Raw genomic sequence first — 22207 nt, 5'->3', positions numbered from 1 at the left:
GTGTGTCATTTGTGTAGGTGGTTGAGTGGTGCTCTGGTATCGTCTGAAGCTGGCCACTGGGTATGTTGGTTCTGAGGCTCCTTGGGAGAGACTCTGGTCATGCCAAGGTCATCTGGGCCTGTGCCCTGCCCAGGACCACTTGGTATGAGCTAAAAAGTGATCTGCAGATGGTTGCTGCTTGTGCTGGGCTTGGAGGTGCCTGGGAGAGGCTAAGCTGCAAACCAAGGCTGGATGCCACTAATGCAAGGTGCTTACCAAGAGGTATGAGGCATGTCAAGGCCAGATGCTGTTTGGGGTTTGTGAACCTTTGAAAGATTTTAGGAAAGTTCCAAGCTTGAGTCAAGACAGGACATTGATATGGAAAAGCCACTGGAAGCGACTTGGGTGGACCCAAAAGTTGGGTGGAGTCTCAGGGAATCTCCAGAGCAGGGCAAAAGGTTTTAGCTAGGCTGATGGAGATTCCGATATGGTGCCTGCCTCAGAATAATTATTTTTAGAATATAATTTACTAGTACTGACTCAAGAAGAAATATGCAACTTGAATCGTCCTATAACCATTAAATAAATTGAATCATTAAAAGTCTTTCCACCAACCAGAGATGTTTTACAAAGTTTCTAATAACCAAGAATATGTATGTGGAAAAAAGTTAGCTTCATTAGTTGCCTCTGTGGCAAACAATTTTTTTTTAATGGTAATACTAAGCACCAGTGGAAAAATAGAGTTGTAAAATATTGTGAAAGGCAATTTCACAGTATATATCAAAAACTTCAAAATGTTTGTACCTTTTAACCCAGCTATTCCTTAATAATCCTTGAAAAATAATCATTCACGTGCATAGAGATACATGCCCCAGGATATTTGATGCAAATTTTTATAATAGCAATAATAGAAGATGAACCATATTAAGATAAATCTATAAATGGGATACTACAGGATCCTTGAAAAGATGTAATGGTTGCACATTTACTAGCATTTAAACACATCTATGATAAAAAGTTAAACAACCACATGAACAGAAAAGTTCCATTTTCATGAAAGAGCTCAGTTGGTTAGAGCATTGTCCTGATATGCCAAGGTTGTAGGTTCAATCCCCAGTCAGGGCACGTACAAGAATCAGCCAATCAATGCATAAATAAGTGGAACAACAAATTGATGTTTCTCTTTTCTTTCCCCTCTCTCTAAAAATCAATAAATGAAAAAAAGTAAGTAATGAAATAATTTGGTTGAGCATGATTATATTCCAGCTACTTGGCTAAATATTTTGTAAGTATTATGAAATTTAATCCTCACAACTACCCTATGGTGTTAGTATTTTTAACCCTTTTCTAGAGATAAGAAAACTGGAACTCAAGAGGGAAGTAACTGGCCCTAAGACTGAGAGTTCATGAGCAATCATTTTTATATGTAAACATGGGGAAAACCTATAAGATATACTGATGTGCTCCCAGTTATTATATCCAGGTAGTAAAATTAACAGGGTTATTTTTTCTTTTTGCTCATCTATTTTTTCTAATGTGTATGCAAGTAAAGACTATTACATAACTTATATGCTTTTAAAGTATTTTATCAAAAAAATCACCCAGAAACAAATACCTAAATGAAATAAAAGTCCTTGTCCTCTCATATTTAGAAAGTCTCCAAAATATGCTTTTAACACCCATTCAAATCTAGTTTGAAAGATTTGGATGATACCTAATTTACATACCTTTTAATCCTTCTATTCCCTGCCATCTGGACAGTTAATAGGCTCTGTGGATTCCCCATATGAAAACAGAGCTTGTTTATAGTTTACAGTCATTAAATACTTAGTTAAAATGTGGGACTACAATTATCTCTGAAGACAATCTTTTAATTATTTAAGTGTTATAGCAGCATAGCTTAGATGCAACAATTGACCTTTGCATTTCTCTTGAGTCAGCAATGCTCTTCAGATTCAAAATATCCTTTTAAAAAATAAATCACAAGATCTGTCTCCATGAAAAAAAGTCCCTAATGCAGTTTTGTCTTGACAGCACATAAATAAGATTGTTTGTGCCTGGCTATTTAACAGCAGCCATTACTGGCTGATATATTGTGTAGCATCTCTTTGGACATTTAAATCAGATAAGAAAGGTGATTGTATAAAATATTTCAATAATAATAATAATTCATAATAATGTCACCTGACTCTAGTGTAACTCTGCATAGTTTACAGAAAAATTCCCCCAAAATTTGGGAATGAAAGAGGTTATTTGGCTTGTCTGAGACCACACTGCTAAGGAGTGGTTGCACCAGGGCAAGCACCCACATCTTCTGACTTCTGCTTAAAATTTTCTCAACACCCCCAGAAAATTCCTTCCCAGTGACTGTGCAGTCCTTGAGGTAAAGAACTGCCTGTTTCAGCTTCCTAGTCCAAACACATAGGCCTAGAATTAAGGGTTTAATACAGATTAAATTGATTTAAGTTATACAACCTACTCGTTGCCTGTTTTCCTATGGACAGACTTTTGAATTTGTCTTTTTAAGAGCCAAAATTGCCAAGAAAATATATCCCCGCATTCAGATTCCACAAAATCATTTCATATGAGGCATCATTCTCTGAACTAAGAGGACACAAGCCATTGAATATCTACCCAGTTTTTTGGACTAATTTGATGACAATGGAGTGGAAAAGCACAGAGTGGCATCAGGAAAACCTGTGTTTAAATCTCAGTTTTTGTATTATGAGCCATTTTCCTTGGCCAAAGTATTTAATCTCTGTGACATCAGCTGCCTCATTTGTAAAAATGGAAATGATGCACAAAAGCTCATTTGATGAGTCGAGGGAAAGAGAGTGCAGGAAACAGTACCTCTCCGTCAGCTCGGGAAACCACTCGATCACAACAGGTATTTGTGGAGCACGTGTCATGCACTAGGATTCTTGGCCATCATTTTGTTTAGTGGGCAGAACTTGATAGGATGAAAGCCAAAGAAACCTTTACTTTATCTTCTACTGCCTATTCAAACGCCATTTGTGAGCTAGTTTTATCCCAACCTCTGCCTGAAATCACAGGTTGGTCCCTTATATTAACTTCCCGTGGCTGTTAAAACAAAGCACTACAAACCGGGTGGCTAAAAACAAAAGAAATGTCCTGTCTCACAGTCTGAAGGCTGGAAGTGTGAAATCAAGGTGTTGGCGGGGCCAGGCTCTCCCTGAAGCCCTAGAGTCGGGCCTTTCCTTGCCTCTTCCAGCGCCCAGTAGCTGCAGGTGTTCCCTGGGCTGTGGCAGCATCACTCCGATTTCTCTCCCACCTTCACATGGCCCGTCTTCGCTTGGTGTCTGTGTCCAAACTCCCTTCTTCTTATAAGGACACCAGTGATACTGGATCAAGGTCCTCCATAAGAACCTCATCTGAACTTGATTACATCTGCAAAGACTCTATTTTTCAAGATCACATTCACAGATAACAGAGGTGGGGACTTCACCATATCTTTTAAGGGAATATAATTCAGCCCATAAAAGCCTCATAGCTTTCTTACCACTCTAAGATAATGAAAAATCCTCCAGATACTTTTGGCCTCAAGAACAGTGCTATACCAATAACTAAGATACGCATTCCTCTATAATAATTAAATGACTCCTTCTATGTTCACAATTTAGAGCTTCTTGCCTCCCCAAACTAGGAGTACCCTTGGGCCTGATCCTCTGTAGTGGGGCAGCTGCCAGGCGAACCTTCTGTCTGCTGGCTTCACTTCCTCCCCCTCCACTCACTTGTCAGTTTCCGAGTTCTCCAAGGTGGGACCAGAACAGTGAGCAGTAGGGGTAGGGGCCCAGCCTCACGTGGCAGGTACACCATGGCCTGGCCTAGGTGCTCTCTGGGCTCAGTGGGTGTTTTACACGAGTCCATTCTCTCATGTTCTGCTTTTGTGGATCTCTCAGAGATTCCTGCTGGGAATAGCCATCTGCAGTTCCAGTGAGAAGGTCACCATCCTCACCCTTCAAGGAAGTCCTCTTGGAATTCACAATAGCTCCAGGATGGTGCACCCCTTCGTGGCCCAAACCTGGTCATGAGAAACACCCATCCCTGACCATTCACTTCATGGAAATGCTCTCCCCTGCTCCCTTCAGTGTTAGCTGTTTTAGAATTAGCTAAAGAATTATAGGCTAAATGTTGGGGGACACATGAGAGTGATATATCATATATATATATATATCTCCTGTGTCCTCCATATATGCATGTATATCACATGTGTATATTTATATATGTATGTATGAATATAATGTATATAAAACCATTCCTTTTGCAAATCCTACATAGGTAATAAGGCACCAATTGTTTTATTATATGTTTTTTGGAATCATAGCCAAAACTTAGGCTTAAAAAGTTCTGTTTTAACATCCTATTATAGTTTCCTTCATTCCTGATAGAAAAGAAGCTGAGTACAGAATCTGTGACCTTGTAGTTCTAAACAGAGAAAACTTGGTTTGTCTCAGAAAATAAAGTGACAAGAGACAAACAGAAGGGCTCTGCTCTGCTCTTTCCTCCAACCAGGATGATATTTGCCAAGCAACAACACTGAGTGATCCTACACACGGGGGACAAGCCAGCGCTGCAGGGCGGGATGAGGGACATCAGGTGCAGTAATGAAAAGGGTACAGAGCAGGAATTATGAGATTTGGGTCTGGCCCTGGTTCAGTTATTAACTAGCTAGTGGCATTGGACAAATCATTTCTAAAGGTCAAATGAGTTAATACACTTGAAAGCTCTTTAAAAAGTATACGCATTCAAGGTGACAACATTGTTGCTCTTAATAGGAAGCAATGCAGTTTTGTAACTAAATCCTCTTACTTGTTCATTTAGAAATCTCTGATTAGCTCTTTCCTCCCTGTTCCCATTGCAATCACCCTGGTCTCATCCCAGATTACTGCATTAGCCTCCTAATTCATCTCTCTCCTGCTTCCCCCCACCACTCATCTGCATAGGGAGGGAGTGGACCATATGTTCCTAAGGCTTCTTACTTCCTGTTGCACGCTCAGATTCTCTGAGACCAAAAAGAAAGAAAGAAAAAAAACATCATTGTTCCTTTCCCTACCCCATTTTCATCCTTAGCTTTGGCCATGATTCAAATATGGCATTTGTTGTAACAGTTAAGGATTAGCTAGATAGATAAGAAGATGGATGGAGGGAGGGGGAGGTATAAATGTATACAGTTGAAGATGGGAAAGCTGATTAAGTGAAGATCAGGATTTTTCAGCTATTTCACAGTTTCAGTAACTCCACAAGCACTCCAAAGATGGTTTTATTTACTGTTACAATGTATGGCAATGTGTGTCTCCTCATTTGCCTTCATTCCAGGGTGATCTGGCTTCCACCCTTATTCCACAGTCGTTGCTCGGATGAAACCATTGCTTCTTCATTAGTAGTCACACTCACAGACACACTCGAGCTCAACTTAAAGCTCTGGGGAGCATTGGGCAACTGTTAAACACTTCCTCCACTTAAGGATTCTCTTCTGTTGGATTTTCTGACTCCACACTCTTCCTCCCTCTGGAATAAGTTCTTCCTCCCCTGCCTATTCCTTGTTCCTGGGAGTGCAAACCCAGCAGCCTGCTCTCCGATCCTAACACAATCTCACTGATTGAACACATCCCCTTGTGTGATTCCCACCAACATCCACATGCCGGTGACTCCAATATCCAGATCTCTGGCTCCAATTTCCCTCCTGAGACCGAACCCACGTAGCACACAGCCTTCTCAACATCTACCCTCCAACATTCCAAAGGCACCTCATGCTGAACATACCCAGATCTGAGCTCTTCACTGTGACCCTGCGCTACCTTTCCTGTTCTTTAACTCAGGGAATGGGATCCTGCAAGAAAAAGCTTCCTCTCTCTCTCCTCAACACCCTCCAGTTTCTGTCTCCTTCCTACCCCCCAACATCTATCTCTCCCCTAACATCTAATGAAACACCAAGTCCTACTGATTCTACTAAATATCTCTCAGATCCGCCCATTTTTCTCCATCTCCACTGCCAGCACCCTACTCTGGTGTCTCTTATAGAGACAGCTGTAACAGCCTTGTAACTGGTCTCACCACCTCCTAAGTGTAAAATGGAATGCTCCACTTAGTCCATTCTCTTCACTTCAGCCAGAGCTATCTCTAAAACATAGATCTGCATAATGACTCTCCATGTGTCCCTAGAGTCCAAACTCGTTGACCTAGCTATATAAGGTTCTTCGTGATATGGACCATTCTTGCTTCTACATCCTCATGTCTACCCAGCATCATTATAAATCATCAGTTCCTAGAAGAGGCCGTGTAATCTTTCTCCTTGCTTTTGCACGTGCTCTTCCTCCTATCAGAAATGTTCTTCATCACCCTATTAACTGGCTAATTTCTGTCCACTCTTAGAGTCTCAATTGGCTTACATTGCTTCTGGGAGGATCCCTGAACTCCCAAGTCTAAGTTGGGTCCCCCTTCTCCTTGCTCCTAGAATACCTTTTCTCCCCGACCTTACAGTACTGCACTGCATTTGTCTCTGCCCCACCAGACTGCACACTCCAGAGGCAGGGTTCGCACAGAGCTTGTTCATTGCTATACCCAGGTGACTAGAACATTGCCTGCTACATAGTAGGCTTGTCAATAATTTGGCTAAACGAGTGAATTAAATGTATAAGTATATATAATAAATTACCTCAATAAAAATGTTATGTGTGAAAAAATCCATTTAATAGACATTGGAAAAGCACTACTATCTTGTACATCTAAGCATTTCTTTTTAAAAAGAGTATGCCTGGCCCTTCAAAATGTGTTCCTAATTACATTGTAGCTCCTGAGACTAAGGCAGGGATATATCCTCATTTGTTAAAATCCAGCAAATCTTGCCAGTACAGCCTAATAAGTGAAAATAGAGGAATGTCAGTCCATCCATAGCTCCTCTCCATTGTCTGTTAGGTTCTAAAGGAGAGTGCTGCTGTGACGGCCAGTTTTCTCCTGGGCCAAGGAGACACAGACCTGGCATTTCACGCAGCTTCTCTTCTGTGTTTTGATGCTGGGTATGAGTCGGTTGCTGCCAAAAAGCTAGATGCAATGCCTAGTATCCTTGGCAGAGAAAATATTTCTCGAGTTCTATCCAAATTAATCCTCACAGGCCAATAAATCAATACACAAGGAGAATGTGTGATAATTTTGACCATCTGGAGTCTTTTTAAGGCATTGGTGGGTGTAGCAGAAACTACCTAGCTCCACTGTAGTTAGTTATGAACAACAAGAAGTAGCTCCGTGTAGCACAAACCCGTTCACCTTCCCCCCTTCACTCATGATACCACCACCCTGGTCCAAGGCAAGGGGGCTCCTGGTGGCTTTTCAGAGTCCTTGCCTTGCCCTTGAGTCATCTGGTTGGTTTCAGTGTCAAAGAAAGCAGCTTACGCCATTTTCTTTCCCAACACCTTCATAACAAACTGGACCGAGGCTCTGTCTCCACACCTGGTCAACTGCTGTGATAATCACATAATCAAAAAGGGAAAGGGGGAAAGTCAAAATACCAGCACAATATGTTCAAAACAATGTGAGTGATTTTTTAATCTAACTTTTCCATCAAAATGACTGGCCCAATTTTTTTTTCCATAAATAACCCTAAAGGATGGTAGAAAAGGAGGTATTTTCACGGTGGAAGATAGTGTCCACATGGGCGTTAGATAGAAGGTAAAATTCTTTATCACCAGGAATGATGTTGCAAAGGAAACTGCCTCTAACCCAGTCTCTCTGGTGGCCTTGCCCTGCAACAGAGAAAAGGGGAAGAGGAAGGAGCCTGTTTACACGCACAGACATCCTAAACTGGTTTGACAGCCTAAGCTTGTTTTAGTTGTAGCTCTATGTGCTACCCCTGGTGGGTAGCCCAGTGCTTTGCAGCAGCCATATCCTATTTCAACGTGAGAAAACTGGAACATAGATTCAGTAACTTGTGCACGGTTACACCGCAGTTCAGTGGTGGAACTGGAATTCTGGCCTGTCTAGCTCCAAATCTCCTGCCCTTAATCACTATTCCCAATATAAAGAATGTTTGCATGTTTTTCAGGCCCTAAAACAATTATAGAACTTAAAAGTTGGTCACCAGAAAATAATAATTTCTTTTATCAATAGTCTCTTATTTAAGTTATTGTAAAAGCAACAATAATAAAGGAAGTCAAAAGGTTGGGGGGGAGGTTAGGAACTACCCAGAAATCCCAGTACACTAATAAATTAACTTTTTATTTTCTCATGTTTCATCCAGTCTTTGTCCAATCTGGATACATAATCATATGTAGTTTCAAAGGCTATTTTCAATGACTAGTTAGTATTAAAAAGATAAACACATCAAATGAGTTGTCTTCCCAAAAACATACAAAAATTATTTTAATTCTCCCCTCGACATCCTGGGTTTCATTTCCTTTTCTGGAACAATAACAACAACAAAATCTTGAAGAATTCTGATTCACACAGCAGATGTGAGGATTAGGGAACCTGCTGGCTAATTGGAGCTCAGTCTCACTGGAAAGAATCACATAAAAACAAACTGTGTATGGTAAATTCCTATTTCTCATAGTTTCTCAGGATACACCAAATTTATCCCACCAACGATCTCCATTTTTGTGGAACTTTAGATGCTTATGCTCTGGGACTCAACCTCAGCATTTTACAAGCTGTGTCCTGGAGAACCCTAAATCTCTGTCTTTCTCTCTCTCTCTCTCACACACACACTCATTTAAGGTCATCCCCTCCTAGATATTTAACATGTATATTAGCATCTGAAGATCTTGGGAAGTCACACAGCAAAGAACATGTTCACTTTTGTCCGGAAGGTGACAGCTCAGCTACCTCCGGGAGCCAGGCAGATGAGGGTAACGATCTGGTAGTGACCACGGGGACGTGGAGAACCACATGTACCACCCGGGAGTGGCTCCTTCTAGACCTGTGGGCCTAATGTTAACAGACTGTTGTGAAGGTCCTGAAATCTGAGTTTTGATGTGCAATTTCCTACCTAGGATTAGGAGGAAGAATGTTTCTTGGCTAGATCTGGACTGTGGGTTTAACCCGATGTTTCTCAACTCCTGTGCCCACCGGACTCCGCAGGAGGGCAGCCATGTTGGAAGATGCAATCTGCCATAAAAGGAAAGAATGAAATATCTTGAATTCTCGTTCTGTTACTTACCAGAATAGTGTGACTCTGAGCAAGTAACCTTATTTCTCTTTGCATTGTTTGTTCACCCTATCTTGAGTCTTAGTTACCTCTGTTTTTATTTTATCATTGGACAGTGAGCTTCTTGAAGGCAGCATCCACATCTAGGTGTTTTGTTTTGTTTTTTAATAGTCCTATAAGGCAAAGTACAAGCATGTAGTTTGGATGTAGTAAATATTTCCAATACTTTACTTTTTAGAAGTACTAGAGAGTTTCCCAGTAGCTTTTCACGACGTGTAGATGTGGCTAAAGGAGAAGAAAGCCCCTCTGGAACCGAGTCACACTGCTTGTAGCTCACAATCCACAGGCCAATCCTTTATCACGTGACTTATTGTCACATAGAACATGAGACAAGGCTCACACCCCAGGACCCCCCCCCCACTTCCTCACACCCAAGGTAAAGCTGCCCTATAGTCACGAGCTGCCAGTCGCTCAAAGAGCGGCCAGGAGGCCTGTGAGAAATCAACAGCCTCTGAGATGCTGACCCCACAAAGCCTTACTCCCTAAGGGGCAGCAAAGCCAGGCGTGGTCTCCAAACCTACGGTTTCCAGTGCACCTTAAGAGTGTTTTTGTGTCGCGAATACAAATACCCGCTGGAATCACAAACAAGGATACAATCACGGCTTCTGGAAAGGCATTTGTTTGCTAAAGAATGGGCTAATGACACCTGCCCTTTTGGACAATGGGTTTTGCTCACTGTGCTTTCAATACTCCATTTGTCTTTACCCCTCCCCAGAAGAGGAAGAATAGAAAGGAAAGAACAGAAAACTCTCTTAGATTCCCTGTTAGAAATGGCTCTTAGTTGCCTTCTGACATCCTGCTCAGGCCTTGTGTGGCATTATTGCTAGCCTCCTGTGCCCTTTTCTCTCCTGCTCATCATTTCCAGTTTTTCTGCCCGACATTTCTGCAGCTGATCTGCTGGCACGTTGTTTGGTGAGAGCCTCAGGCTATTTGCCCAGGTGCCTGCGGCATCTGCAGTGATGGTGGGCTCCATTAAACAAGGAAGCAAGTCTAACCCAGAGGCAACCGGAAAATCTGTATTCAGTGCTAGTACCAATTTTTTTGTTTTTCAACACTTCTGAACCACGCAGTTTACAGTTTGTCAGATTGCACCTTCTCTCTGTCCTGGGAGACGCTCCTCTTCATTTACAAATATAAAATAGCATCAACTGCCAATTCCTGAGCCCTTAATGTTACAAGTTCTAAGCACTTTGCATACATTGTTCCACTTAATGTGCACAACCACACTCAGAGACTTTTTACATTTTACAGGTGAGGAAACTAAATTAGAGGTCACGTGACAGGGGGCATGGCCGGGATCCACACTGTTCCACCTGATGCCAAAGCCGGAGCGTTTTCCTCCCTTTTCTGTTAGGTTGAGCAAGGAGCACGCATGACAGATCCATTTCTTATCTCATTGAGATTTTATTCATTTTGAGCTTTCCTGTTTCACTCAATAAATCAATTCATCAATGGTGTTACACCAGAGACCCTCACTCAGGGTTGCAAGAGACTGAAGAATTTGTTGGGTCAAACCTCCATCTGATCTCTGAATCGCCTTTACAACACCCCTGACATGGATCATTCTGTCTATGTTTGAAGACTTCTAATGCTGGAGAACACGGCCTTCTGTGGAGGAAGCAGCCCATTCCATTTTCAGGCAGCTTCACGACATGTTTGGTAGAAGGTTGCCCCCCTGGAATTGCTGTTCACTCATCTTAGTTGTCTTATCTGCACCACAAGGCCAAGCCGGCTTGCTCAGCCCTCACCACCCCCGCCCCCAGCCTTGCCTCACTAGGTGAATTGCTTCATAAACAGGGTCGCTCTTGCACTTTCACTCTTGCCTGTGTTGACTCCTTTGTCAATGACCCCTCGTGGGACACCCAGGACTGCATCTAGGGCTCACGCTAATTCTGACCAATCCAAATTGTATCCCATTCTCAATCAGGGTGCTGCACATCTACGATTGCAGCCGCAGGTTAAATATGTCCTTTGGGCAGCCACATGGAATCCTCAACTAATATTGAGCTCCTAGTCAACAAGAGATGTGGTGAGTGGGGACAGCTTAGCCACTCTGCACCAGCCTGGGCTGCCGGATCTCATGGCGATGAGGTCCCAAGCTGACTGCACATAATTTCACTTCAACAAAATTTGTTTGTGGTGACAAACACTTTACCCAGGCCTGCATAGGGACTTTTCATCCCTCACCGTGCAAGGGCGTCTCTCTTTTCTTTTGCATATATAGAATAGGTTGCTTGGTTGTTTTTTAAAGTTTTGGTCCAGCTACAGTTAATCAATGGATGTCTAAAGAAGCAAATAGAAAGCCAGACTCCTAACAGGCAGAATCGGCATGTAGTCTCACATCCATCAGTTCTTCCACAACATAACCCCAGGATCTTTCTAATCAATGGTTATGTTTGATTACAAAGTTAAAATTTTACTCAAGGATGACCAAAATAGAATGGTAAATGGGAACTGATAGTATGTTGCTATCTTGAAAATTTCTTGGTTCTAGTTTAAATTATTTATTTTCTTATTCTTTATAGTTTAATTAATTTTTTGTCATTCTTATAAAAATTTTATTTGCTAGTTTTACAATCAAAAAGTGAAGGGAAAATGTCAAATATAATTTGGGCAAAGTGCTTTAAAGTATAATTTTTTGAGATCAGTGAACAGGCTTCCTTTCCCCGTTTTCTGATCTTCTGAAGCGATCTGCAGAGACGAAGCAGCCTGACGAATAAGCTTGTCTCACAAGCCCAGTCTCCTCACTTGACAAATAAGGAAAAATAATGTACATTAATGTAATGTAACTAAAGTAATGTAATTACATTACTACAAAATAATGTAATAAAACGACTTGCTCAGGCTCACGGGGGTAATGGCACTTGCTAGCACATACCTCTCTTGTTCCAAACCACTAACGCAGAATGTCTGTTTTGAAGGAATTCAGAGAGGCAAGAATTGCTCTAGTGTGGGATCAGTGGAGAAGGTAAAACTGAAGAGAAGTCAGTATTATTAAACCGAATCTTACTTTTTCTCCAAAATAACACATGCTAGTAATAGAAAACTTGGGAAATGCTGAAAAGTACAAGGAAAGGTGTCGGGGCAAAGAACTCATGGTCTCACCCCCCAAAAGCAGTGCTGCTGGTGCTTCCCCAGCACATTATTTGTTGTTTTCTAGCTTATCAAGAAACATCATAACCCAAGGGCTATTCCATGTTGCAATGAACTCTTTGTCAATACCATTTTTGCTATAATATTCTTAACTTTCCTCCTGTTTTTGAACAATTAGTTAGAAGGGAAAGATTTAAATGGCAAAGGAAAGACATCTGGAAGAGAACATGTATTTACCGCAAATTAAAACACCAAATATTCACTGATGTGTATTTGAGCTTGGAGGTTGTAGGTTATTTTTGGTCATTTTTTATATTTTCCAATGCTACAAAAATGCTAATGAGAACAGCTACTTTTATTGAGCATGTATCCTGTGCTTTATGCCACAGATACATTTCCTCACTTAGCCCTCCTAACAATCAACCAAGATCACTGTTATAGATCTTCACTTCAAAGATAAGGAAAATGAGCCCCCGAGAGGGAAAGGTACTTGCAGGAGGTCAGTGATGGAGCCAGAATTTGTTCCCAGGTTCATCTGAGGAAAAAGCTGATGTTCTAAACCATCGTACTGCACATCCCAAGTTCTTTTTTAATGAATACCTACCATTATTATAATCAGAAAACTTTTTAAAAATGAAAATAGTTTGCAAACAATAGATCATTTCTGGTGTAAGCAGATTACTTATTACCTATAGAATGTAAAAAACAACCTACCAAAACCCCAGAACAACTAAGAAAATAATCAATATGTCAAGTCCCCTCAGTCCTGTCTAAAATGTTTAAAATTCAAATATGTCTCAGGTTTCTCTGAAATTGATTAAAAATTAAAGAAGCAGTGTTAATTGCAGTTACGTGAATGAAGTCTGGATTTTGAGACGGGATGAAAATTGATTGTGCTAAAAGTAGTCTTCTGTAATTAAATGAAGCTGTGCTGTGCACTTTAATTAGTCAGAACTTATGCTCTGTGGTGGCAGTAAGCCGGATGTACCTGATCAAACGAGAGCCTAGCAGCCCCACCTCGGCTGCGGCTCGGCTGTTGTCCCCAGCAGTCTTATTTATGCATCTACTGCTCTGACTTGAAACTGCAGAAGAAGCAATGCGGCCTTTGGAAACCCAGATGTACACAATATAAAACCCTTCTCATTCTTTCATTCAGAAGACTTGTAATAGCTTTAAATTTTAGGGACTCTCACTGCCTTACAAAGTACTGAAAGTCATCGGCATTTCTCATTACCTACCAGGGAGCTTGGGAAAGTCGGTAAACATTGTAAAATTCACTTGACATATTTGTCTTGGTGTCTGCGAAGACAACTTCAACCTGCATCTTTGAAACGCTAGTCTCCAAAAATTGTCTCTAAACTCCTCAGTATCTAAATGTTCAGGTTTCACAGTACTTAAAAAGGAAAGCTAATTTATTTTTTTACTCTTGCTTTTAACCTTTATTATTATAAAAGCAGTGCAATATCAGAAAATCCAGGAAGTACAGAAAATTGTAAAGAAGCAAGAAAAACATCACCCATCGTCCCTTCATTAAAAGAGATGACTCTTAACATGGTAGCAAATTTCTTTCCAGCCTTTTATCTAGCCATCGTTGTGTGTACCTGAGATCCTTCTGTTTGCATAATTTGATATTCTACTAGAAAGACTCATTGAGAAAGAAATTTTGAATTTTATCCCTAATGTTAGCCTGGATACGTGGCGGCCTTTGTCGAGGGGAGGCCCCCGCTGAAGTGACAGGGCCTGTTTCAGTGGTAGGAATGGGTACACTGGATATAGCAAAGGAAGAGAACAGACCTTTATTTATTTCCTAGCCCGGGGTTAATCACATTGGACTTGCCTTTATTCCCTGAACATTTGTCTGCAGAAGAAATTAAGGTTATATTTCTCATTCAAAGCAACTCTGAAGAAAAGTTCCCACCCCAGCACAACCACCACCTGACCACGAGGCTGCGGTGGAGGGTGAGGCTGGCAGGACTAAAAGGCGAAGGGCAACCTCAAGTCAAGTTGATGGTGTGTCAGCGAGTCTCAGGACTGAGAATCACAGAAATGAGCTTTGCAGGTAGATCTCTAAAGCAAATAAAGTGGTTTCCAAGCCTCTCTCTCACCACCCTGGCAAGGTAAACTTGGTCTCGGACACCTGATCTGGAGAGCGATGTGCTGCCAGAAGACAAGGACAGAGTCCGCACCCTCCTCTTTGTCATGCTGACTGCCAACAGCCAGCCAGACCCCACGGGCCGCCTTGAAATTCCATTTTTCTCTATTTTCCTGACACATGAGCATCAGAAAGGGTGTGACCGGGGGAGTCAGCCCCGCTCCCCCGGTCACACCCTCTATCATCCCCTAGGAGGTCAGTCTAATTTGCCAGAGAAAGACCTGACAGCTCAGCACAAGTCTCCCACTCACCTCAGAACCTACCTTCTTCTTCTTCACCCCTAGAAAGTTCCCCTTCCTCTCTTAAGTTCTTTAAGATACTTCCCCCGTTTTTCCTTTCCCCAGGATACCTAAACCAGGACCCTTTTCTGGCTTAGTAAGATAGAAGCCAACATGGGACAGATCTTGCAGAAAAATTCTGCTTCCATCCAGAACACAAACCTCCTCTGAAGTAAAGAACAAATGGCCAGGTTTCCCTTTTGAAAGATAAAAAGAAAATTGCAAGGAAAACAAGTAATACTTTTCAAATAAAAATCACCCTGCCATAGAAAAGACCTTGAAGAAGACTCAGTCAAGTTCACACCCAAAGCCAGGATCCTTCATTCTTTAGCACCAGGAGGCTGTCATAAGGTAATTGATAAGCGTGGCCTTTGAAGCCAGACTAGGGATCAGATCCTGTGCAACCCTCACTATGTGGTTATGTGCCACAGAGTGGGATCAACTAATAGTACTTTCCCTTGTGCACAGCCCACTGCCTCCCCATTTCACAGCCCTGCCAGCCCCAAAGCTGTTGTTCCAACTGCTCAGATCCCAGGAGCAACTGCAGGAAAGGCCACCCTTCCTAAAATGTGTGTCTGTCACTCCTACTTAAAATCCTTCAAGTAGTGGATTTTTTAGCTGAATTTGGCGTAAGTGATCCAGGTCGTTCAGATGGTAGCAGTGTTCCTGCTGGAGAAGGTACAATTAACCCAGTTCAGCGCTCTGACCACTGAGCACTCTCTGAAAGCTTTTCAGCCACGAGCATCATTGGATATGGCTAGTTTCAGCATTTTATTCCTCCTCGGGACTCATTTTGATTAATAAGGAAAACTGTCTTTCTGGAAATAAACCAAATGATATATCATGTTCTTAAATCCATCTCGCTTCCTTTTTCCTGTCTCATAGTCAGATACAGAGTTTTGGGATAAGATGCAAGCAGAATGGGAAGAAATGGCCCGGAGGAATTGGATATCTGAGAACCAAGAAGCCCAGAACCAAGTTACCATCTCAGCTAGCGAGAAGGTGACCAATCCTCTTCTTATTCATGCTAACTGATTTTCTCAACCACGTTGGGCCATATGATTATAAACTAGTTGATAATTATTTTGTGAAAAATCCAAGAATCAAACAATTTAATGTCAGTAGGACCTAGAAGAAATTCTAGTAAAAGAAAACAATATAATCACCCAATGTATAAAAGCAGCAAAGCTAGAATGGAATACCCCTATCTGCAATCATGTAAATACAGACGTTTGGCAGCCGGCCAGAGCTCGGATCCTGACTGCTGGCCAGTTACCTGAACTAAGTGACCTTGACGGTGGGTTGGAAAGAGACCTGGGCTAATCCCACAAGGCTTTTTGTCAGTCAGACTTGTGAGCCATGTCGATGAGCTAACAGAAGTGAGATCAATGGGAGGGGAGTGAAGCAGGGCTTAGGACCCTGTTTCACAGGTGATCATTATACAGCCAGCAAAGAAAGCCAGTGGCAAAGACAGCCTTCCCACAACCAGGGCAAGTCCCAAGAGGATTCCTCAGAGCTACGTCCTTGACAGGCGCCCTAGCAAGTGTGAGTGCAGCAAGCCACCAGCCGAATTACCCATGAAGTCCCATTTGCCCTTGGATTATGCTTTTAAAAACAGTCGGGGGGAAAAAGCCTTGAGCAATAAGTTTAAATGACTTGAAAGATAAAAAGAGATGTGGAAATTTTCTACACTGGGAAGGGGGTATCGTATATAGTTTACGCTTACATTATGATTTTTGTGGAGGAACTATCAATAATATTTAGTTCTGGATAATTTAATCTACATAGGAATCAAAATGTCTTTCTCTTTCTAATAATATTCCGTGTCCCTCAGTAGACCAGAACAACCATTTCCTTAAAAATAATTGTCTTTAAAAAAGAAAAAAGAACTAAGTAAGAAGAAAGAACATTGATGGCGATCACCAGACTCTGGACTCATCCTTGGCCTGCGGCCTGGCTAGGGCCCTGAGCTCCTCACTCCCAGGTCCCTGTACCCACACCCCACTGCTTGAGCTCGGTGGCTTTTGATAAGGGCCTTTGTTTTTCTGAAGGTCTCTGTTTGATCTATTTTAAAACCTTAGTAGCATCCTCAACAGACTAGCTTAATTGTATCTATCAAATTAGGAAGCTTTTATGATAATCTATGCTACCTCATGTTGCAAAAAATAATGCCTCTCAGGTATTTCTGATGAGAGTTTACAGTGGTACATACTTTCTCAAAAATAATTCAACTTCACCTGTCAAGGGCCTCACAATAGTTCACAGCTTTCAGCCTAACAAACCCCTCCAGAAGTCACAGGTAGTAATCAATTCAGACAAAGATTTGAGCATGAGGCTTTCACTGTATCTTTATCTGTGAACACAAAAAAAAAACAAAGTAATCTGAAAGTCCATCAATAGGGGTCTGATTAAGTAAATTTTAATATAATATAAATAATTATAATAACTAAAATTAAGTGGGACTTAAGCTACAAAACTGCACATGTAGTTTGAGCTTATTTGTTCAATTTATATAGTCATAGAAAAATACTAGAAGATCATTTGTACATTCTGCATTTTTTTAATTTTCACAATAAAACAAGACCTATAACTTTAAAACATGCATTCTCAGTGGGCGATGTAGCCACCAATGGGGAAACACTGGCTTGAAGCGTAGGAAGGCAAACAATACCCCAGCTGTTACAGTGCTTTGTAGCCTCCAAAGGGCCACAGTACACAAGCAAACACACAGAACACAGTAGCAACACTTCAGGGGAGCGGGTGGCAGCAGAGAGCAAGAACATGAGCAAAACCTCCATATCTTTAAAGTCTCCGGTGGGGGGCAGGGCACAGGGAGTGGCTAAAACAAAGCGAACACAAGAAATATCAGAAAGACAACAAACTCCAACATAGTAGCAGCAATCGTATTTAAGTTGTGCCGTTATGGGTAACATTTTGTCTCTTTATATATTATTCAATAACAACATCTAAAATTTATACAATGAGAAGGTACATCCATAATAAGGGAGGAACCATACTGAAATATTTTTTAATGTTGACACTATTATAGATGTTCCCATTTCTCTCTCCTTTGCCCTCCACCCGGCCCCCCAGCCCCCCGTAACTGAAATTTAAATGGTTAATTTTACATTATGTATATAAAATAAAATTTCACCATAATAAAACTATGTATTAAAAATTTACAAAGAAACGTAATTGCAATTAAATTAATCTATTAATTTAAATAAATTATGTAATTCAATTAAAATTCCAAAGGAACTGGCTGAGTGTGAGGATGAAGAGATAAACCAGGGGACCTGTGCTGGCTTTCTGTGTTGCAGGGCTACTACTTCCACACCGAAAACCCCTTCAAGGACTGGCCTGGCGCATTTGAAGAAGGCTTGAAAAGGCTGAAGGAAGGCGACCTCCCAGTCACCATCCTGTTCATGGAGGCAGCAATTCTTCAGGACCCTGGAGATGCAGAGGTGTCATTTTCCCTTCATCCTGCCAGGCTCGGAGTGTGGCTGCGTGTGCTAATGAGGGACAAGGGGGTTCTCAGTGCTCTACTGAGTGGCATTTTCATCAAGTAATGGTTCTCAAAGGAGTTAACCTGGGTTAGAGTGATGTATAACCTGCTTTCTAACCAAATCTGCGGTGTCGGTCTATGGTGCCCCAAAACTGACAGGTGGGGACAGGAAATGGAAAGCTGACGTTGCCCACCTGGAAGCGCAGCAGCAGCTTGCAGGGGCAGTGTGCAGTCTTGTCTGGGCATAGAGCCTCACCGTGTGTCGCCGTCGATTTCTTCAGTCCCAGGACTTGGGCCGCACACGGGCTTAGCACACTGAGGAGCTGGAAAATGGAACGCAGGAAAAGACGTTTCGTGGTCTGTGCAGAGGGCCAAGTAAATAAATTGGTGCGGTGGGATACACGCAAGAGCACAAGAGGCTAAGAGGGGGTCCAAAGCTGCGTTTTCCGGACAGGGGATTGTCAAAGACAGCAGGGGAGCAGAGGGACCTGAAACAGTGGGTCAGGAAAGAGGAAGGAGAACAGCAGGAACGGAGGCAAGAGGAGGTAGGCGAGTGTTCAAACTCCGTGCCGAAAACAGGAAAGAGCATGTTATAAAGACCTCTTTCTCTGAGGTGTGAAGGGTGATTGGAAACGAGGCTGGGAGACCACCCAAGAGGCTTCTGCACCCAACCTTGGTCCGCTACATTTCCAAACCTGTGAAAGCCTGCCATAAGATAGTGGCAGGTCTGAAGTCTTTTCCTGTAGTTTGTAATTTCCAGAAAACACAGGGATATTCCCAGAGGAATTAGAGACATTTTAGGAAGGGGCGTGTGGGTGCTGAGAAGGCAGCACAGAATACTGGTTCCACTTCCAGTCTGCTGTCCTGGGCGGGTTTCCTCCACTGCTGGTTCACCCGCCAGGAGCCGTGTGATCTGGAACCAGTCGTTTCAACCCCCTCAACTTCCGTTCCCTCGTGTGTAAAGTGGAAATCACAATTCTAGTAACTTTCTCATTGGGTTTTGTAAGGATTAAATTCGTTCGTACAAGTAAAATGCTCAGTTCAGGGTGTGGCACATCAATACTTAGCCTTTATTACTACTATTGTTTAGTTTGTGTCGAAATAACAAGTAAACTGATCACTAAAGCCATTGGTATCTTGTTAGTCAAAACTGAGAATGAAATGAAATTGAACTAGGAGCTGGAGTTCTGAACCAAAATATTAGAATTTTTAAAAAGATACTTGTATCACTGTAGAAGAGAAAATCATTGCATTAACAGAAACATACAGGCCACCCCCCACCACACACAGATGATAATGTCATCTCATATTTCTGAATGCTGTGTGTTTTCATGTGTATTAATGTCATTCGACACAGCAACTCTGGGAGGTTTTAAAAAAGCATATGTTATTACCCCAGATTCATAAATAAGGAAATTTGGGCACTTGGTTACCAATGGATCCTAGACCAGGACCCTTCTGAATCTGTGTGGACCCCAATGCTAAGATGATGGACAACCCATGGGCAGGGAAAGTGGTATGACACCCAGGGCCCAGAAAGAGGCCCTCAGGAAAGACTGCTTCTTCAATCTCTTCTTAAGAAGCCTTCTATGTACAGAGGTGAAATAAAAATAGAGGCTGCTGTGTGTGCATTTGAAAGATTTGAAAGAATCACTGATAATGTGGGGGGAAATAATTAATACTTTTATGAGTTTGTATGGAGTGTGTAATAATTATCCATAAGGGAAAAAACTGATACAGTTTTATAGCACTTTAAGGTGACTCCATATGTTTTCATACAGTTTGTTTTAAAAAGGTGGGAGAGTTATGCACTGCCCAAAACTTTTTATTTATTTTTTAAAGATATGTATTTATTTATTTATTCATTCATTCATTTATTTATTTATTTTTAGAGAGAGGGGAAGGGAGGGAGAAAGAGAGGAAGAGAAACATCAATGTGTGGTTGCCTCTTGTGCATCCCCCGCTGGGGACCTGGCCCACAACCCAGGCGTGTGCCTGACTGGGAATCGAACCAGCAACCCTTTGATTCGCATGTTGGTGCTCAATCCACTAAGCCACACCAGCCAGAACTGCCCACTTTTTTAAATCCCTAAAACTTGGATGCACCCTCAGCCCCAGCAAGTCTGAGGACAATGTGTACCATGAGAGGTGTTTTTGACATGCATTGCTCTTGTAATGATGTGAGAATTATTGTTCTAATAAGTAAATATCTAGAAGTTTGTTATATTTAGAAAATGTCATTCTAGATATGAAAAACAGTATCTGCTTGAAGATATTCTTCACATATTTACAATAGCAAAAGATTGCAAACAACCTCAGAGCAATAAGGGAATAGGTTGAGTAAAGAATGCAGTGTTTGTTCAACAAAATTTAAATTAAAAATTGTAAGTAGGAAAATTTTGTAAAAACACAAAAAAGTGCTTATGGCACAATATAAAGTGTAAGTGTAGGCTTTAAAATTATATGTACATTATTTTGCATTTCATATGTTTTATGCATTTTAACAATGATTAGCCAGGGTGGGGCAAAAGTAGGTTCCAGCTGTTCATATGGAAAATAATACAATTAATAGCAACACAAGAGTAAACTCCATACGTCACGTGCTCAGCACTTCAACCCTACTCTTGCCCCGCCCTCTATTAGAGCCGCACACCCGTCATGAGGGGCCTTGTCGTGTTTTCCTTAGGTCCTAAATTTCCGGTCACCTCTTTAATAACTGCTTGCCTTTCATGTATACCAGCGGATTTTGTTTTGTGCATCTTGAGATTTCTTATTATAAACTTTAGACTATTTAGCTACATATCTGGGCTATTTTTATACTTTTTTTTCCTCACAAATGCGTACTTTCATCTTTGGGTTTTAAGGTACCTAATATCTCAGAAACTCAGAGGTTTCCATGGGTCACAGGAGACAATAAATACTGAGAGTTTGTAAGTTAAGACAGAGGATCTTCACCCAGATGCCACAAAAGAGTTTGAATGAAGAAATGAATGTAATGTTTTTTTCCTTACACAAGACTCTCGCGTCTGAGACAGGCTCCTCTGCATAGAGGGATCTGTTGTAGGTAAACACACCCACGACTGCACAGCAGTGATTCTGCTTCCTCGATGTTGACAGCGGTTGTTTTTTGTAGGCATGGCAGTTCCTCGGGATAACCCAGGCCGAGAATGAAAATGAGCAAGCAGCTATTGTCGCCCTCCAGAGGTAGATGAAGCTAAGTGCAAAACCACGGGACTGGTGCACACTTGCTAATGGACTGCCTTTTGTTTGAGATTTATCTTGTGACCTTTAAACACATTGCAAAGAATTTGGCCAGAATAAGTGCTGAGATGCCATATATGACTTACATTGAGCTCGGAAAATAAGAACTTATGAAGATATAATGTTCCTAAACCACAATGTTTGGCCAAAATCAATTGACCTAAGTTTGCACAGAAGAGTCTGTGTTAAAAAGCAATCATGAAATACTCATTCAGTAAATAGTTCCTTTTAAGTTCCTATCTGAAGCATCTGAAAGTTTGCTTCAGAAAAAAGATATACTCAAAATTATCTCAATGCAATTTTAGTTCCCGGGTCTACAGAGCATCTCCTGAGGTAGTTTCAGCAACCTGCACATGTAACCGCCGAGCCCCTGGCTAAAGCGCTAGACTACTTAGGGTGGGTGTGGCATCACACCAGACTTGATTAGAGCCCCTAGCTAAACCCTAAACGGGGGGGGGGGGGGGGGGGGGGGGGGGGAGGGAATAGCCCCCACCAAACAGGTTTCCACTTTCTCTACTCTTTCTTATGTATAAAACCTCTCCCTAAAGCACAGATATAGGTGCCACATAGGACTCACTGCCACAGACTTATCCAGGGGCTACCAGCATGGCCATCAGCTGGGAGCTTGTGAGGCCTGCACAGCCTTGGGCCCACCCAGGCCCTCTCTATCAGGATCTGCACCGAGCAGATCCTGGCTGATTCCCATGCACATCAAAGTC

General features: G+C 41.8%; 1 protein-coding gene across 10 annotated transcripts in view; it reads left to right on the top strand.

Moving 5' to 3' along the window:
- Positions 1-22207, top strand: part of PEX5L (peroxisomal biogenesis factor 5 like) — a 208557-nt gene that overhangs the window by 174428 nt on the left and 11922 nt on the right. For all 10 annotated transcript variants that reach the window (XM_045198349.3, XM_045198357.3, XM_045198348.3 and 7 more), the window contains 3 exons: positions 15608-15724; positions 18043-18186; positions 21361-21431. In XM_045198349.3, coding sequence (XP_045054284.1) covers positions 15608-15724; positions 18043-18186; positions 21361-21431 — 332 coding nt within the window. The remainder of the gene's footprint in view (positions 1-15607; positions 15725-18042; positions 18187-21360; positions 21432-22207) is intronic.

The sequence above is a fragment of the Desmodus rotundus genome, chromosome 2, assembly GCF_022682495.2.
Source record: "Desmodus rotundus isolate HL8 chromosome 2, HLdesRot8A.1, whole genome shotgun sequence".
NCBI classification, from domain to species: domain Eukaryota; kingdom Metazoa; phylum Chordata; class Mammalia; order Chiroptera; family Phyllostomidae; genus Desmodus; species Desmodus rotundus.
This window is presented reverse-complemented; position numbering and strand designations above follow the sequence as displayed.